We start from the raw sequence: 16,877 nt of genomic DNA on the forward strand, positions 1-16,877 counted from the left end.
ACGACAATAACGATGGTTGTTTACATATAGACATAAACATATAAACTAAAAAAATATAAAAATTCTAATTTATTTAGAATCTAATTGAGAAAAACGTATGACAAGATTGAGAGATTTGAATTATCTAAGTCACATTCTACGTGTAGATATAAACAAAGTTAGATTTTTAAGAAAAACATATATATAAACAATAATAAGTCATTGTAAGCTAGAACGGAACCTTGACATCTCTTGCATTCTCATTTCATCTCACCTCAGCACCTCCATTTCATTGTCTTTTTTACTGCCCATAATAAGCATTCTTTATGTCTTGTGATGGGAATGCAATTTGACATCCTCACACCAACACATTGTGAAGCCATTGGTTGATATTTGTGCCGAGCATGAAGTGACTGAAACTTGCAAGCTAAAGAGCTCCCCTTAAACAACATAACAAAGTAAGATTCTACATTGCAATACACCTCACGCAAGACCTGATGATATGTATGGGGTGTAATCGTACAGGATTTTAGTTAAAGTAATCTATATAGTAGTAACTAGATCAAATGCAAAATCTTCGACTAAATACAATTTATAGATTGGTTACTTTGCTCAACCCACCATTTTGAATCATAACAAAGGAAAATTTTAGGATCTAGTAACCTTTGTTGCCGCGTATCCGTGCTCTCATGTCAACCTGAAATTTCCATAAAACAAGTCATTTAAAATTCATAAGCAGGAAGGGGACATCTATCATCCAAAATAATGATTATGATAACTCAATTATACAGCTCCTGTCAAACAGCTATAGTAAGGGTACGAGATATATCACTGACTAATCAACCAAAATCACATCTTAGGGCAACTCTATAAACCCTAGGTTTTACTAACAGGTGGTGACTTGGTGTTTAGCAAGATTAAGGGACTCAGTATATGTAGATATGATGTTTCCTAAATCACCATTGAACTATGTCATTGGATATGGTGGGGTTGTTTTTCGTCACATTATAGCAAAAACTGTCCTAGTAACTGATTTTGCTTAGGAGAAATGTGTTCTGCATCAATATGATTGATACAGCAGAACAAGTCATATAGTTCAAATAAGAAAGAATATGAGGACCTTGCAGCCTACAAATAAACAACTTCCATGATCAATTATTAATAACTAATTTCCTTGATTGCTAGATGTAAACCAAAAGAATGAAAATCAAAATCAATTATCTAAAAAGCCTTCTAGATATGGAGTCCAACTTGTCAGTTGAGATGAATGGTGCTGTTGATTTTATGACTATTAGTCAAACCTGAAATTGATGCTCTAAAGTGATAGCCATGCACAAGGAAACTTTAAGCCATAGAACAACTTAGAGTCAACAACTAAGATTAATGAACAGACAGGCAGGTGTCACAATTTTAGCAAAATAACCATAGAGCTAAACTTCAATAACTTTAAACTAGAAAAATTACATAGATGAGGAGAAGATGAGGTGTGAACTTCTATTCATTATAGAAGAATTTAATTTAAGGTCAGCGAATGAATTTACTTGGTGGTCGTGCAAGTAATGCAAAAAATTGGACAACTTTATCGGTATATCAAATTTGAACTATCAGACATAATGATACAATTTTCATTTTAGAATTTGAACTATTGAACAAGTATCAGGTTTCCAGTATAACATGCCTGGCCTCTCTTGCAGTTAAAGTATGTCTCCCTAAGGCCTACACATTCACTCGATATGGAAGGCACCTTTTCTCCAGCACATTCCCTGTATGATCGCTTATCAACCTGAATAATTCAACCCACACGAGAATAATTATTTGATATCAGAAAGATGGTCGAGTTAACAAACCAACAGCATATAGGCATCAAGTTCTTGAATACTAAAAATGATAGCCTATTGAGATCATGAAAATAAACAAGAATTCTTCTGTCTATTAAAACATCATATGAACATAGCAAAATGTTCTCTTTAACCTCAAATACTGCAAGCTTCTTTGTAATCTGGAAATCAGTTACCATTTCTCCACTACAAGACCATTTTTAGCCATGCAATTTTTCACTAAACTTTTGGTTCTAAATTAGAATGCCACTAAAGCAAGTCATGGACATGGTTCCTTAAAGCTTATATAAAGTCTCATCTCTGAGTTAAAAGAATGCATACCCACCTGATAACATTCATGTGAACACAACACATGTTAGCTTATTGAGCAGGATAACTTTGATGGAATCAGAACATCTAAAGACAACTTGCTTCTTTCCTAAGTATCGCTGTATAGTTTACTACAATGGTAAGAAAATTCATTATCAATACCACTCACATTTGAAGGGGAATACAAGTATAAGATTTCCAGGATACAATGTGTTAGCTTATTGAGCAGGATATCTTTGATGGAATCAGAACATCTAAAGACTGATGGACAATTTGCTTCTTTCCTAAGTACCGCTGTATAATTTACTAAAATTGGGAATACAAGTATAAGAGTTTGTTATCAACACCACTCACATTTGAAAGGAAATACAAGTGATGGAGAACCATCTAGTTTTACAAAGGATTTCAACAAATTTTATTCTAGGCAAAGAAATCAACAAAAAGTCAACTATTAGTTGGCCTAAAAATTCTAAGAGTTTTGCTGAAAATTAGAAAAAAGTCTTTAGGTTTTTCTAGGGACTCCTTTTGTATTAAGTGCACTCATTTACTATTTAAGTATCCTAGAAGTCATTTTGGATTTCTAAAAAATATACTAATTTTCTAGGAGATTACTTTTAGAAATCATTGTCTTCATTAATTATACCAAGGCTCCTAAACTCCTATAAATAGTGGAGATTGTCAATGGATCAACTACTTCAGATCTGAATGAAAATAGTGATTTAAATAGGCACTTGGGCGCTCGCCTAAGCATTCGGACCAAGCGAGGAGAGGCCCAAGCACCATGTGCGTGGACCAGGTAGCACGCTTCAATGAAGCGCTGCCTCGCTCGCCCGAATCCAGGCATCGAGCGCTCCTGGCGAGTGCCCAGTTCAAATAAGGCAACCGAACCGGACTTAAATTCTGGTTCGGTTCAACAGTAGCTAACACAGTTACTTACCCTCAAAAGCGACACTTCACGCTCGCATGACCCCGAGCCAACCCTAGCGTTGCTTCTGCCTTTGCCGCCGATGTTTTCTGTCGTTGCCTCCACCGTAGACGCAGTGGATCAAGCCTTCCTCTATCGCCAACGGGTGGGTCCAACAGCCTCGCAAGAGCCTGTAACTTCCTTCCGCCGCCACTCCATATGTAGTTCCTCAACTTGTTGAGGGAGAGGACCGTAGGTTCCTTCGCCATCGACGGACGCCCTTTGGAACTTTCATCGCTATCGCTGCTGCTATCTGCAGCTTCCGTCGTTGCTGCTATCTGCAGCTTCTGCCACTGTTGTCGTTCGCAGTGCTGCCACAATTGTCTTAAACTAATCCTCCGCTGTTGCTACCAACTTCTCAACGCTGCCTCTCCTTCCCACTTTCCACTGTCGGTGACAACTTTATCCCTTTACTGTTAATAAATAGTTCTTTTCTCGCCCTCTAACTACTGTTAACAGTAAATAGTATATTGTTAACAGTAGATTATTAATTACTGTACAAAGTAATCTTTATTTACTAGATTGATAATATAGATTTTAACACTACTAATCTTTGTTTATTTAAAATTATTATTAGGGTTTCAGGATAAATGACAAGTGTACAAAGCAATTCAGTAGATTCTTCAAAAATTTCAAGAAAGGATCCTGCATGGAAATACAATTATCTAAAGGATCCTAATGATCCTAATACAGTTACTTGCATCTTCTATAATAAAACTACTAGATGTGGTATTTTTCGTGCAAAAAAACATATAGTAGGAAATTTCAAGAATGCATCAGCCTGCAAAAAGTGTCCACTTGATATAAAAGAAAAGCTGTTAGCTTATATGAATGAAAAAAATATGCAAAAGAATAAATCTTATGAGATTTTACCAGAGAATAGTGTTGAACATATCAAAGATGATGATGATGATGATGATGATGATGATTCTGAAAGTGTCAATCTAAGTGGGAAAAAAATATGTGACAGAAAACGAAAAGAAACATTGCTTGTTAAGAAGAGTAAAAAAGGATCGATGGACTTATATATGTCTCAAGGATCACAGAAGCAACAAGGGTAAGTAGGAGCAAAATTAAGACAAACAAATATAAGTGATGCTTGTGTAAAGAAACAAGAGAAAGAACAATTCAGCACATTGCTCGCTTCTTCTATCAGGTTGGCCTTCCCCTTAGTACAACTAGTTTAGATAGTTTTAAGGAGATGATTGAAACTGTTGGAAGATATGTTGCGGGATTAAGACCTCCAAGTTATTATGAGATGCGAATTCCATTATTGAAAAAAAAAATGGATTATACGAATGACTTATTAAAGGGTCATAAAGAATCATAGGTAAAGCATGGTTACTCTATTACGTCAAATGTTTGTACCAATAGGCAACATAGGAGTATAATTAATTTTATGATTAACTGTTCTTTAGGAACCATGTTTATGAAGTTAATAGATACATAATCTTTTGTGAAATATAAAGAAAAGGTATATGATTTGCTTGACAAGTTTATGAAAGAAATTAGTGAACAAAATATCATCCAAGTTATAACTGACAATGGATGCAACTATGTATTAGCTAGTAAGATTTATCTTTTAAATTTATTAATTTATTAATTACTTTGTCTCCAGTTCAATGAAAGATGTATTAAACTCCTAAATTTTATCAATTTTGTTATTCTTTGTCTTAGGTAAATTACTTGAAGCAAAAAAAAACACTTATATTGAACTCCATGTGCGGCATATTACATTGATTTAATGTTGGAGAATTTTTAAAAAATTTCTGAAATTAAGAAAATTTTAGAAAGGGTAATATTTATTGTTGGATTTCTCTATAATCATATTGGAGCTTTGAATATGATGAGAGAATTCACAAGCAACAAGGAATTAGTGAGATATGGTGTCACTCGATTTGTTACTTCCTTTTTGACATCACAGAGTATGCATAGTAAAAAACATAACCTGAGAAATATATTTACCTTGGAAAAATAAATGACAAGCAAATGGGCAAAAGAAGCGAAAGGCAAGAGGGCTAATGATTTCATCTTAATGTCATCCTTTTGAAATCTTATAGTTTATATATTAAAAGTAATGGGCCCTTTTGTTCGTGTCCTTCAATTAATGAATAATGAAAACAAGCCTGCAATAGGATATATTTATGAGACTGGATAGAACAAAGAAGATGATTCAAAGGTCTTTTAATGAAAATGAAGAAAAGTATAAGAAAATATTTGTAATCATTGACGAAAGATGGAATTGTCAACTTCATCGTCAATTATATGCAGCGGGACATTATGTGAACCTATAAGATCACCTCCGTTGGGTTTGATGCAAAAGTTCTAAACGATCTTCATATAAAAATACCGATGGTTTTTTTAGAATTTCAATGGCAGTTCCAGCTAGGACAACTACATCCCTAGGTATTAATAAATTAATATAATTAATTTTATCTAGAGTATGTTATTATGTTATTGTTAATAATAAAATAAATTTTGTAGCTAAATAGTAGAGTCTATTTGAAAATTCCATCCTAAACTTGTAACAATTTGCTATCAAAATTTTTAGTTTGACATATAGTGCTATGGGTTGTGAGCGAAACTGAAGTGTCTTTGAGCATGTAAGGGTCATAGAATAATTTTGTTTCAATTAATGTATTATTTTTTAGATAGATGTATTAATATGTTTTCAAATTATATGACATGACAAATTCACTCAAAGAGAAGAAATCGGTTGGAGCATCAACGATTACATGATCTTGTTTATATAAAGTATAATCAAGCATTAAAGGCTTGTCATGATTTGCGAAATAGAATTGATCCAATCTCATTACAAGACATTGAATCAAATAAGTGGTTGGTGGGAGAAATAAGTGCAAATTTATAAGATGCCAAAGACGAGCTTATATTTGAAGATGACAGCCTAACATGGAGAGATGTGGTAAGAGCTTCAGGTGTTAGATAATTATAAACATATACAAGACAGACGACGAAAGAAAAAACGAGTGCAAAAGCCTCAGGCTCATCTCCTACTATTATTAAAAAGGATAAAACATATTTTGATAAAGAAAAACAAGAGAAAGAAAAGGATAATGATACACTTGAAAATGACGATGTTGAATATAATGATAAATGAATTTTATGTAAAACTTTATTATTTTGAGTCTTTTGATATTTTTGTTATTAGAAGATGGATAATGTGATTTGGTACTTCAGATATTTTTAATTTAATGTCATATTTTTATTTAAATAATCATATTTATCAATTATATTATATATTTTTATATATTTTTATATTTCAGAGCGCCTTGCTTCTCCCGAATGAGCGTCTATCGCTTTTTAAATCACTGGTCTCTTACTCTCCTCTCTTATCTAACACTTCACTTTCTTCCTCTTCCCCTCTCTTTCTCTCTCCTTCCCTACTCTATTGTATATTAGTTTGGTATCAGAGCCCATCCAGAAACCTGTCCTATACCCCATTAGGTTCCAACTAGTAGCAAAAGTTTCAATTAACACTCAAAAATCCTTGCACCTCTAACATCAATCCCTTACGTATGGAATTAGACTTTGGGATAACTATCTCTACAGAAACGGTGGACCACATAGCTCTCAGTGATGGGTAAATTTTTGAAAACTTTACTAATATTTTTGTCCGAAAGAAAAAAAATCGCATATTTCATTAAATCGTGGTTTTCATCGCTTCTCCCCTTTAGTTTTTCCTCTTCTTTTTCTATTTATTATCCTCTCTCTCCCCTTTAGCTACAACTACAATACCACTAAAATTTGAACCCTTAAAAGTTGTCCCAAAAAAAATTAACCAAAACAAAAAGTGAGAAAAAAAAAGCTGATGAATTCCCATAACCTATTAGAAATTCATAAACCTGAGTAATTGGGCCAACAAGTTCAGTTTGTTGACAATATAGGGAAATGGCTAGAAGAGTCAAAGTGGATATGTCGGACTTTAATGGTAGGTTGAAACCAAATGTGTTTGTTAACTAGTAAGATAGCATGGAAGACTACTTTGAGTGGTATGGAATGATTAATATTAAACATGTATGATTTGCAAAAATAAAACTAGTAGTCAGTCAGGAAATATTGGCAACATATCCAACGTAGTCTTGAACACCATTGAGAGCCACCCATCACTTAATAGAAAGTCATGAAATAAAATCTTAAGGAAAAATATTTACCAACCTACTTCTGAAGCCAACTATTAAACAACAATTAAACCTTAAACACTTGAATTCTAGTGTGGCATAGTATTTGGCCTGATTTGATAAACTTTTACTTAGGTGTGAAATAGAAGATGGCCAAATCATCATTGTCCGAAGATTTGTTGATGGGTTGAGGTTTGACATCCAACGAGAAGTCTCCCTTAGTTTTCCTGACACCATGGAGGAAGCTTCCCAAAGAGCCCTTGAGATTGAGAAGTACATTAAACTTTATCCAATTCGTCAAGCATCTTCTTAGACTCCCAACAATAGAACTATTACCCAATCTACCCTAAGTAGTGGCTTTGTCAAGTCAAAAATCTCCACTACTAACAACAATCATGGCTCAACCATAAATCGTCCAACTCGTTCAACTACTGGTTCTCAAACTAATTCGTCTTCAATCCAGCATCATTATTGCCATAATAGAAGTCACATTACCTCTTGTTGTCCTCAACGTACCTTTACCTTAAAACAAAAACCAAAGAATCAAATTGAGGAAGTAGACCAAGTAGTTAAACACGAAGCCTACGCAGGTAACAAAAACAAACTAGAAATTGAAGATGCCCATGTTAATGTTGTCTGCATTATTCTCTCTACTGCTAGTGATTCCAATGAATGGAAGAGGACAAGTATCTTCCATACTTTTATCCAAAACGAGAAAAGAAATTGTAAATTAGTCATTGATGAGGGTAGCACTATGAACGTAGTCTCAAAATCTACTATCAAGAGACTAAACCTCACGGTAAAATCATATCCGACCCCATGCGAAGTAGCCTAGGTTGATAAAACCACTTTACCCATGACCGAGAAATACCTACTTGACTAGTACCAATCAAAATGAGCGATTACCAGGATGAGATTTACTATGACGTCCTATTAATGGACATTGCCCATATTCTTTTAGGTCGGTCTTGGCTATATGACCTTGATGTTACCAATCATGAAAGAGAAAATACCTATGCCTTTTCGTACAAAGGCAAAAACATCATCCTGAGACCAAAACTATCAAAACAGGTTAAATCAAGAACTCCTAAGTCTCTTCCACAAGCCCTAACCACCAAGGGACTCCACTTACTGGATCCTAAATATTTTGAAATAAAGAGCCTAAACAACAAATTTGTGTAGCTATCATTGCTAGAGAAATTCCCCTGCACTATTCCTGACCTAACTCCTAAAGTTAAGTCATTATTAGATGAATTTTCTAATGTCATACCCCCGGAATTACCTAGTGAGCGCCACCCTTACGAGAAATCCAACATGCCATTAACATTCTCCAACGATCACAGCTCCTAATCTCCCACATTATAGAATGAATCCTAAGGAGAGAGTCGAGTTAAACAAACAAGTTGAAAAACTTTTGGCTAAAGGCTTTATATGACAGAGCCTCAATCCTTACACCATCCCTACCTTTTTAACCCCTAAGAAAGATAGATCATAAAGGATATATGTGGATAGTCGAGCGATCAACAAAATAACAATCAAATATCGCTTCCCGATTTGATGACAGATGTAGTTGGTAGGTGGGATGCTTGAACATTAAGAAATTGACTCATTTCAAAAATAGTTTAGAACTATGCCTGATCAAAACTTTACCATGCAATCCCAAGTAAAACCTCCAGCACTGATCTATTAATGATATTACCATGTCATGTCCAGGTTCCTAGTTTCTGTATGAATTAATCTTTATTATTAAAATATAAAACAATAAAAATGTGACATAATAATCTTAGCTTAGAGATATTACCCAAGTGTTTTCTAGAAGCACAAAGAGATTTATTCCAGTGTAGTATACAACTTGACATGTTACTCAATACGGACAAAGTTATTTCAATTCAAGTATTCAACTGTGATTGACTTTTGCAATCTAGAAAACTAAAAAAGGTATACTCAGTACACGAGGCTCCCGCCATTGCGGGGGGTCTAGGGAGTGTCAATGTACGCAGCTTTACCTTTAAATATTTAAGGAGGTTGTTTTCGTGACTCGAATCCTAATCTCCCAAGTCACAAAGGGTGAACATCCGTGTATGCAGTTACCTTTAAATATTTAAAAGGCTGTTTCCATGTACGCAGCCTTACCTTTAAATCTAGAAAGCTAGATAGGTTTTTTTACAAATAAGAATATCTGTTGAACATTACAGTGGTGTAGAAACAAATTTTGCAACAAAACTTTCCAGTCACTCATTCTTTGATTTTAATTATTTGATTGTACAGCTTTGTTAAGTAGACAGACATGCATACTTATTAAAATTGCTAATAGGTCATTTATGAGCTCACAAGTTTAAAAACTGATACATTCAAATATAATCCTATAAGCTACTGCTTCATTAAACTTTTATTTATCTATTTTTCTTATGGTTATGTCATGTAATTAAACTCACCAACTGCACTTTCTAAATAGTCATATTATTTATATGCATGCTTTGCCCATTAATGGTCTCTGGGAAGCAGGATATGTGTCTGACATCTTATAACACATAATATTGCTTTGAATTCCTAGACCTTGGCATGCAACAAATTCCAGCATAATCATAAAAATCAAGTTGGGAAACATCAATGTCAGAGATCTATAGTGTAAATCATTTTGTTCTAACCACAGTAGCTCAAATAGGAACGCTGATTTTATTTGTCGGATTCTAAATATCTACCTCAAACTGCAACTTCCCCTTAGTACTACAAGAATCACCATATGTTTCCAAAATCAACAACCTATAATTGGATTTTGAGTGCATCCACAAAATCCCCAACAATGAGATTAGAAGGGACAGTTTCATCAAGACTAAATCTTACCCTAGTTCACAAAGCATTACCTTTCTAGTATTCTGCCTAGAAAATTTTAGAACCAATGTCGAACAATAAATCAGATAGAAGACTCTGCTATTTAGATGAAGTCTTAACACCTTGCAAATTTGCAACTTTAATCAACCAAAACCAACTTTCCACCGGAATCTTCATTCTTAGCCTCTTGGTTCAACGGGGTCAAAATGAAATTCACGACCCTTTGTGTATAATCCTATGAAATCACTTGCTGTGAACACAATACAGATAGATGACTTAGCAAACTTCATAGGAACCCAATTTAAAGATTAAACCCCCTCCTTCAGGGTTCAAGCACATAACACGAGGCTACCTTTTTCTTCCCCCTCTTCAAGATCGAACTTTGAAAGAACTCGAACAATGTCCAGAACAGTAATAGACGGTAAAAAAATATCGACCACGAATAACAAAGGGCGGATTCAAGCGCTTTACCCTTTTCCTTTTTCTTCCCTGTTGATGTGACCTCGGGTGTTGCATCTTCTTAGCAAGGCGCCCTTTTATGCCAAAAATAAAAGCAAATCCAAGGAAAAACCGAGGTAGGGTTTTGATCCAGATGGACACACCTTAACGCAATCGGATTCGCTGAGGCATTTGACGAGCTCCATCGCGAGGCCTTTGCAGGACTTGGCCATCGCCGCTTCGCTTGTTATGGGCAGGTAGAGGGCATCGACCACGATCGTCGTACGTATCAGCTGTCCAGCCCTTGCCGGTGCAATCACCGTCGGTCAGGATATTTCATCTTTTAGAACCACTTTTCAAAACAGTATATATATATATATATATATATATATATATATATATATATATATATATACGATTTTCAAACAGTATCTCTAATTTGAAAAATGTTTAGATTGCTAAAAAAAATTATTTTTGGCCTGTTATAATATCTTGCTTACCACAATAAAATTATTGTAAAACCTATTTAAAAATAATATAAATGAATCAAATAAAATCAAAATATATTATAAACTATTTGATATATCATGTTATGATTCAAATATGTATTTATAATAGTCCAAGAATAACATTACCTAGATAGAAATGAAAATTTAATTTATTATAATATTTTGATCATAATAATAAAAATATTATAAAACTTATTCGAAAATACCGTAAATGATCTAAATGGACTCGTAACCTTAACTAAACCAACTACAAACATAAAAATATAATATCGTAATGATCTATGAGTAATATTACTTATAGTGTTTTTCAATATTATTTATAATATTTTTAGTATCTCAATAAAAATAATATAAACGGGTCAAATGAAAAGTACTATAACAATTTAAAACTAGAAAAAAAAAGTAGGTGAGAAAACTTAACTAAAATTTTTTAAAAGATATTTTGGGTATTTTTAAAATTAAAAACACTGTTTGAGAAAAAGCAAAAAGGGGTATCGATTAGAAAATACCCAAATTTTAGGTATTTTATAGAAAAATCACCTACGTTCCAAAAATTACATTGAGGGTGGACATGTTGGCTCTTCGGATGAACGTAACTCTCTAATCATCAAACTCTAATGAGATTAATATAGTATCACTAGAATTGGAACATCTGAATACATCTAATACTATAAGATTTATCGGTTATTGCGTATTAGACAATGAATTCAAAATCAATCTTAATTCGTAAATCGATTATAAGTTTGATATCAAAGAGATAAATAAAATTAATAGGTCCTACAAAACTATCTCGGAAGCCGTATTTAACTTAAGTGTAGAAAAATTAGCAAAACGATGATAAAGAATTATAATGATTTGAGGATATTTTATAATAGGATTTAGTAATCTCCATGAGTAAATGAGCGATAATTCATGAAAACATTTATGCAAAATCATTAGATATTACTTGGATATAAAAGGTTAATTGAATCATCAGGTATTGTAGTTAATGTCATTATATGTTGTGTCGATAAGGTGAGACACTTAATTGATGTGTTGAAAGGTCATATGTGAGATCACACTTATCATCACCTAAATTGACTAAAATCACATTATCATTTTATTACTTTTCTTTCTATTTCTGCATGTATTTTTCATTATTGTTTCTTTTATATATTTTTCTTATTGATATATTTAAGTTAGTTGATTTAAATTTTTTGTTGAGTGTCAAATATCCAATACACTTACAAAAAACAAATGTAAATATAGTCTATAAATTCATTCTTTACAAGAACACATCACTATGTATTCAAAAAATATATTTTTTTTGAGATAATAAAATCTGTAATTCAGAAATGATTCATATAATACTATATTTTGGACATAGTACTTTGCATAATTACTCCTAGAAAAAGTGATCTTGAATCTTCTCTGTGATCCATCATATCTGATTTTGAAGTAGTATAAGTGATTAATCTCTGAGAGAAACCTGATAATATACATAACACAGATCCAATTAAATTTGATCTCAAACAAAGTTAAGTTTGTAATGGACCTCCTATATCTACAAAACATATCATTGGATGTGTATTGTCCAATTTCAGTGAAACCACCTACATAACAATATTCATTGGATGAATATTATGTTCTTATTGAATATACATAACAATAGATTAATCACCATATTACAATAGTGAAATAGTGAGAACATATCAAACGGACATGTACTAAAGAGGTAACTATGGAATTTTCAAATCTACTCTAATAATACTCGATCATAATGGATGGTCGATCTTGAAAATGATAAAAAAAAACAGCCAGGGAAATTTCACATAGTATTTGACCACACAAGAATAATGAAAAATTATTTGAATCCTCCATAGTTGCATAATTAATACTTTATTCCTAGGTTACATAAAAAGAAGTCAATAGACCAACAAAATAAATCATAAAACTATAGTATATATAAGAAACAAGTCATATAAGTAGAAAATAATGTATTATTTCAATGAATATACACTTTGGTGTGAATTGATGGGATATAAAACAAAATAAAAATTGATGAGATATAAAACAAAATAAACTTTTGTATATGAACAAATACTAGCAAACCATAATACACAGCAGAATTAAATGGACTTATAATCAAATAGAATACCAAGATTTACGTGGAAAACCCCTCCAATATGAAGGGTAAAAACCGCGAGGTAAACTAAAAATAATCCACTATAAGAATAATTAATATACAAATCTTAATCTCTTGCCCAAAACTTTAACAACAATCACAAGAAAATAACTAGGATACAAGGATCACGTCACTGTGCATAATATCTAAATTCTTCCCAAATAATTATAGCAAGAATCTCTTGTAGATTTAGTCTAACCTCATATGATAACACTGTCTAGATGATTGTGAACAGCCTCTCTGCGTTATTCTTGTTTTCTTCCCTTTCTTTCTCTTGTTTTCTACCTTTTTCTCATCCTTTTTTAATCAAGATGTTGTTGTAAAGATCTCCCCTCGTTGCTATAGTTTTCTACCTTATTGTTGCCTTTTTCTGTCTAAAAAACATAGTCCCCGCACTCTCTAACTTTTGATCTAGGGTTAGGTCAAAGAGGGTGGGCTGTCAATGCAACAACCTCCCCCTTCAGCCCATAAGGGAGGCTATCCCAAGACTCCTTAATGTGAAGCCATGCCGACTAGCTGTCGGTATATCTCCTGTCTTTCTTTTGGTAAGGTCTTTGTCAATATGTCTGCTCCATTGTTATCTATGTAAATTTTCTAAAGTTGCAACTGCTTCTCTTCAAATACATTTCGAATCTAATGGTATCTGACATCTATATACTTTGACTTGGAATGAAACATTAGATTCTTACACAAATGAATGGCACTCTAGTTGTCACAATGCACCACATAATTTTTCTATTTCTACCTCAATTTTTGTAAGAATTCTTTCATTCATAACATTTCTTTGTAAACCTCTGTAGCAGTAATATATTATGTCTCTATGGTGGAGAGAGCAATATACCTTTGCAATCTGGATTGTCATGACACAGCTCCCCCTGCAAAAGAAAGTATATTACCTGATGTGGACTTCCTCGTATCTATATCTCTTTCCATATTTGTATCTGTGTAACCTGTCAACACATGTGGTCCACCTGCAAAACTTAAACAAACCTTAAAGCTCTCTATGAGATATCTAAAAATCCACTTCACTACTGCCCAGTGCTCTTTGCTTGGATTTGCAAGAAATCTGCTAGTAACACCAACTACATATGTGATGTCTGGCCTTGTACATATTATTGTATACATTAAACTTCTAACTATTGAAGCATAAGGAACCTTTTGCATTTTCTCATTCTTCTCATCACTTGATGGACTCTGTTCTGAGCACAGCATGAAGTGACCTACAAGAGGAGAACCAACTAGCTTTGCATTACTCATATTGAACATTTTCAATACCTTCTCGATGTATTTCTCCTATGACAATCAAATCTTCTTATTTTTCTGTCATAGGAAATATGTATGCCTAGTATTTGTTTTGCTGGCTCTATGTCCTTCATTATAAAAGACTTACTCAATTCTTTCTTCAACCTGTCAATTGTAGACATATATTTTCCAAGAATAAGCATATCATCAACATAAAGTAAGAGAATAATAAAATTCTCACCAAACCATTTGATGTACACACAATGATCTGAAGTCGTTCTTTTGTATCCATTTTCTATTATAAATGAATCAAACTTTCTATACCATCGTATTGAAGCTTGCTTTAACCTATATAAGCTCTTCTTCAACTTACAGACACAGTTCTCTTTACCTTTGACTTTGAAGTCTTCTGGTTGCTCTATATAAATTTTCTCCTCTAAATCACCATAAAGGAAAGTTGTCTTCACATCTAACTACTCAACCTCCAAGTCTTGGCTAGCAGCAATACCAAGAGCAATATGAATAGAAGACATTTTAACAATAGGAGAGAAAATCTCTTTAAAGTTAATACCTTTCCTTTGACTAAAGTCTTTCACAACCAATCTAGCTTTATACTTTGGTTAAGAACAATATTCTTGAGTCTTCAACCTAAAACCCACTTGTTCTTCAAGGCCTTCATTCCATTTAGTAGTAACACCAAATCATAAGTGTGGTTCTTCTGAAGAGCATCCATCTCTTCCTGTATGGCAACTAACCACTTTTTTTTCTGCTCACTTTCAATTGCTTTCTGGTAACTCTTTGGTTCACCTGCATCAGTAAGTATCACATACTCATATGTAAAGTATCTTTTGGAAGGTTGATGTTGTCTAGAAGATATTTTCAACTAAGGTTATATGGGAAGTGTTGAATCTCGGATTTTGATGATGAAGTCAATTGTCATTTGTTATCTAATCTATATGTTGAGATAAGTGTGCAGGATTAACTACGATGAAAGTAAGATATGCAGCAGGAGTTGCGCCAGAGTCAAGACAATGATCACGTTGGGAGTTCGAGAGTTCGACGGAAGTTCGGACAGTCGTCGGAGGTTCTGCGGGAACGAATCCGAGAAGTCCATGAGCTTGCCAAAAGAAGCTCGTCGGAACTCGCTAAGTGAATCGTCGCAAGTCCAGGAGTTTGCCGGAAGTCCACAAGAGCATCACCGAAGGTTCATCGGATGATCGACGGAAGTTCGCCGGAAGAAGCGATTGACGCACCGGAGCAAGTTGTAGTAAATATCTTAGGAAAAATCGTAGTTAGCACAAGGATTAAGTTGGAAATGGGAGGTGATCCCATTAACTTAATCTTGGGGCAATTGGGCCCCTGAAAAACCCAAATTGGGCCGAATAGATCAACCCATTCGGACCCTGATTTCTGCCAGGCGGTTGAATCGCCCAAGCCAGGAGGTGGCACCGCCTGGGCTAAGTCTCCGAGCGAGACTGGGCGGTGCAACCGCCCCAGCTAAGAGGTGGCACCACTTGGGCTCGGTCTCCGAGCTCTGGTTGAGCGGTGCAACCGCCTCAGTCAGGAGGTGGCACTGCCTGAGCTCGGTCTTTGAGCTCTAGCAGGAGGTGCAACCGCCCCTGACAGGAGGTGGCACCGCCCAGAGGCTCAGTCTTCGAGCTCTGCCAGGCGTTGCAACCGCTCCAGTAAGGAGGTGCAACCGCCAGATCTCGGAATTCCGGGAATTGACAGTTTTGAGCTCCAAATTTAAACTGGGTTGGGGCCTATAAATACCCCACCCATTTAGCACTGAAAGGGCACAGAATATACACCGAAATCCTGATCTTGTTCTATGATTTTTAGAGTTCAAAATTGTTGTAAAGGCCAAAAGTTCTTCTCCCTCTTTTCTTCCAAGTTCTGAGCTTTAAAGAGAGGAGAGAAAATTCTGTAAGGGTTGTCTCCTAAGCCCGTCAAAAGGAGTGAAACTGTAAAAGGGTGATTGGCCTTCGCCTATTGAAGGAAGGCCTCTAGTTGACGTCAGTGACCTCGTCGGTGGAGGAAGCCAAAAGTGGAGTAGGTCAAGATTGGCCGAACCACTCTAAATCTCGGTTTGCATTTACTTTGAGCATATTATCTTTACTGTAAACCTCCTCTAAAGCTTACTGCTTTCTGCACATATACGATCGGGTTTCAAGCTTCGCACTTTCCGAATCGGCGTTTAGACGTAAAACCGTTTCATCGTACGATCATCATATTTCTGTTTGCATTAACGTTTTAATTTCTATCATAACTGCAAACTGCCTTTATATCCTTGCTTAAACTGCATCTCGCTTAATCAAGTGATTTACGAATCAGCATTTAGACATAAATCAGCTTTTTCGTACGAATATCATATTTCAGTTTGCGCCTACAATCTGATTAGAATCATAACTGCAAACTGCATTTATATCTTTGCTGCATCTCGCTTAAACAAAAGTTAAAGTG

The 16,877-nt window shown here is 34.5% G+C and overlaps 1 protein-coding gene across 1 annotated transcript; it reads right to left on the reverse strand.

Annotated features, from left to right (window-relative positions):
* Positions 1 to 389: 389 nt before the first annotated feature.
* Positions 390 to 10,839, reverse strand: LOC103999962 (uncharacterized). Its single transcript, XM_009421870.3, has 3 exons — positions 10,664 to 10,839; positions 1,658 to 1,762; positions 390 to 676 (listed from the first exon to the last, which is right to left on the reverse strand). The coding sequence occupies exons 1-3, from the start codon at positions 10,730 to 10,732 to the stop codon at positions 635 to 637; spliced, it is 216 nt and encodes a 71-aa protein (XP_009420145.1). The 5' UTR covers positions 10,733 to 10,839; the 3' UTR covers positions 390 to 634.
* Positions 10,840 to 16,877: the final 6,038 nt, after the last annotated feature.

The sequence above is a fragment of the Musa acuminata genome, chromosome BXJ3-10 (assembly GCF_036884655.1).
Source record: "Musa acuminata AAA Group cultivar baxijiao chromosome BXJ3-10, Cavendish_Baxijiao_AAA, whole genome shotgun sequence".
In the NCBI taxonomy this organism is placed as follows: domain Eukaryota; kingdom Viridiplantae; phylum Streptophyta; class Magnoliopsida; order Zingiberales; family Musaceae; genus Musa; species Musa acuminata.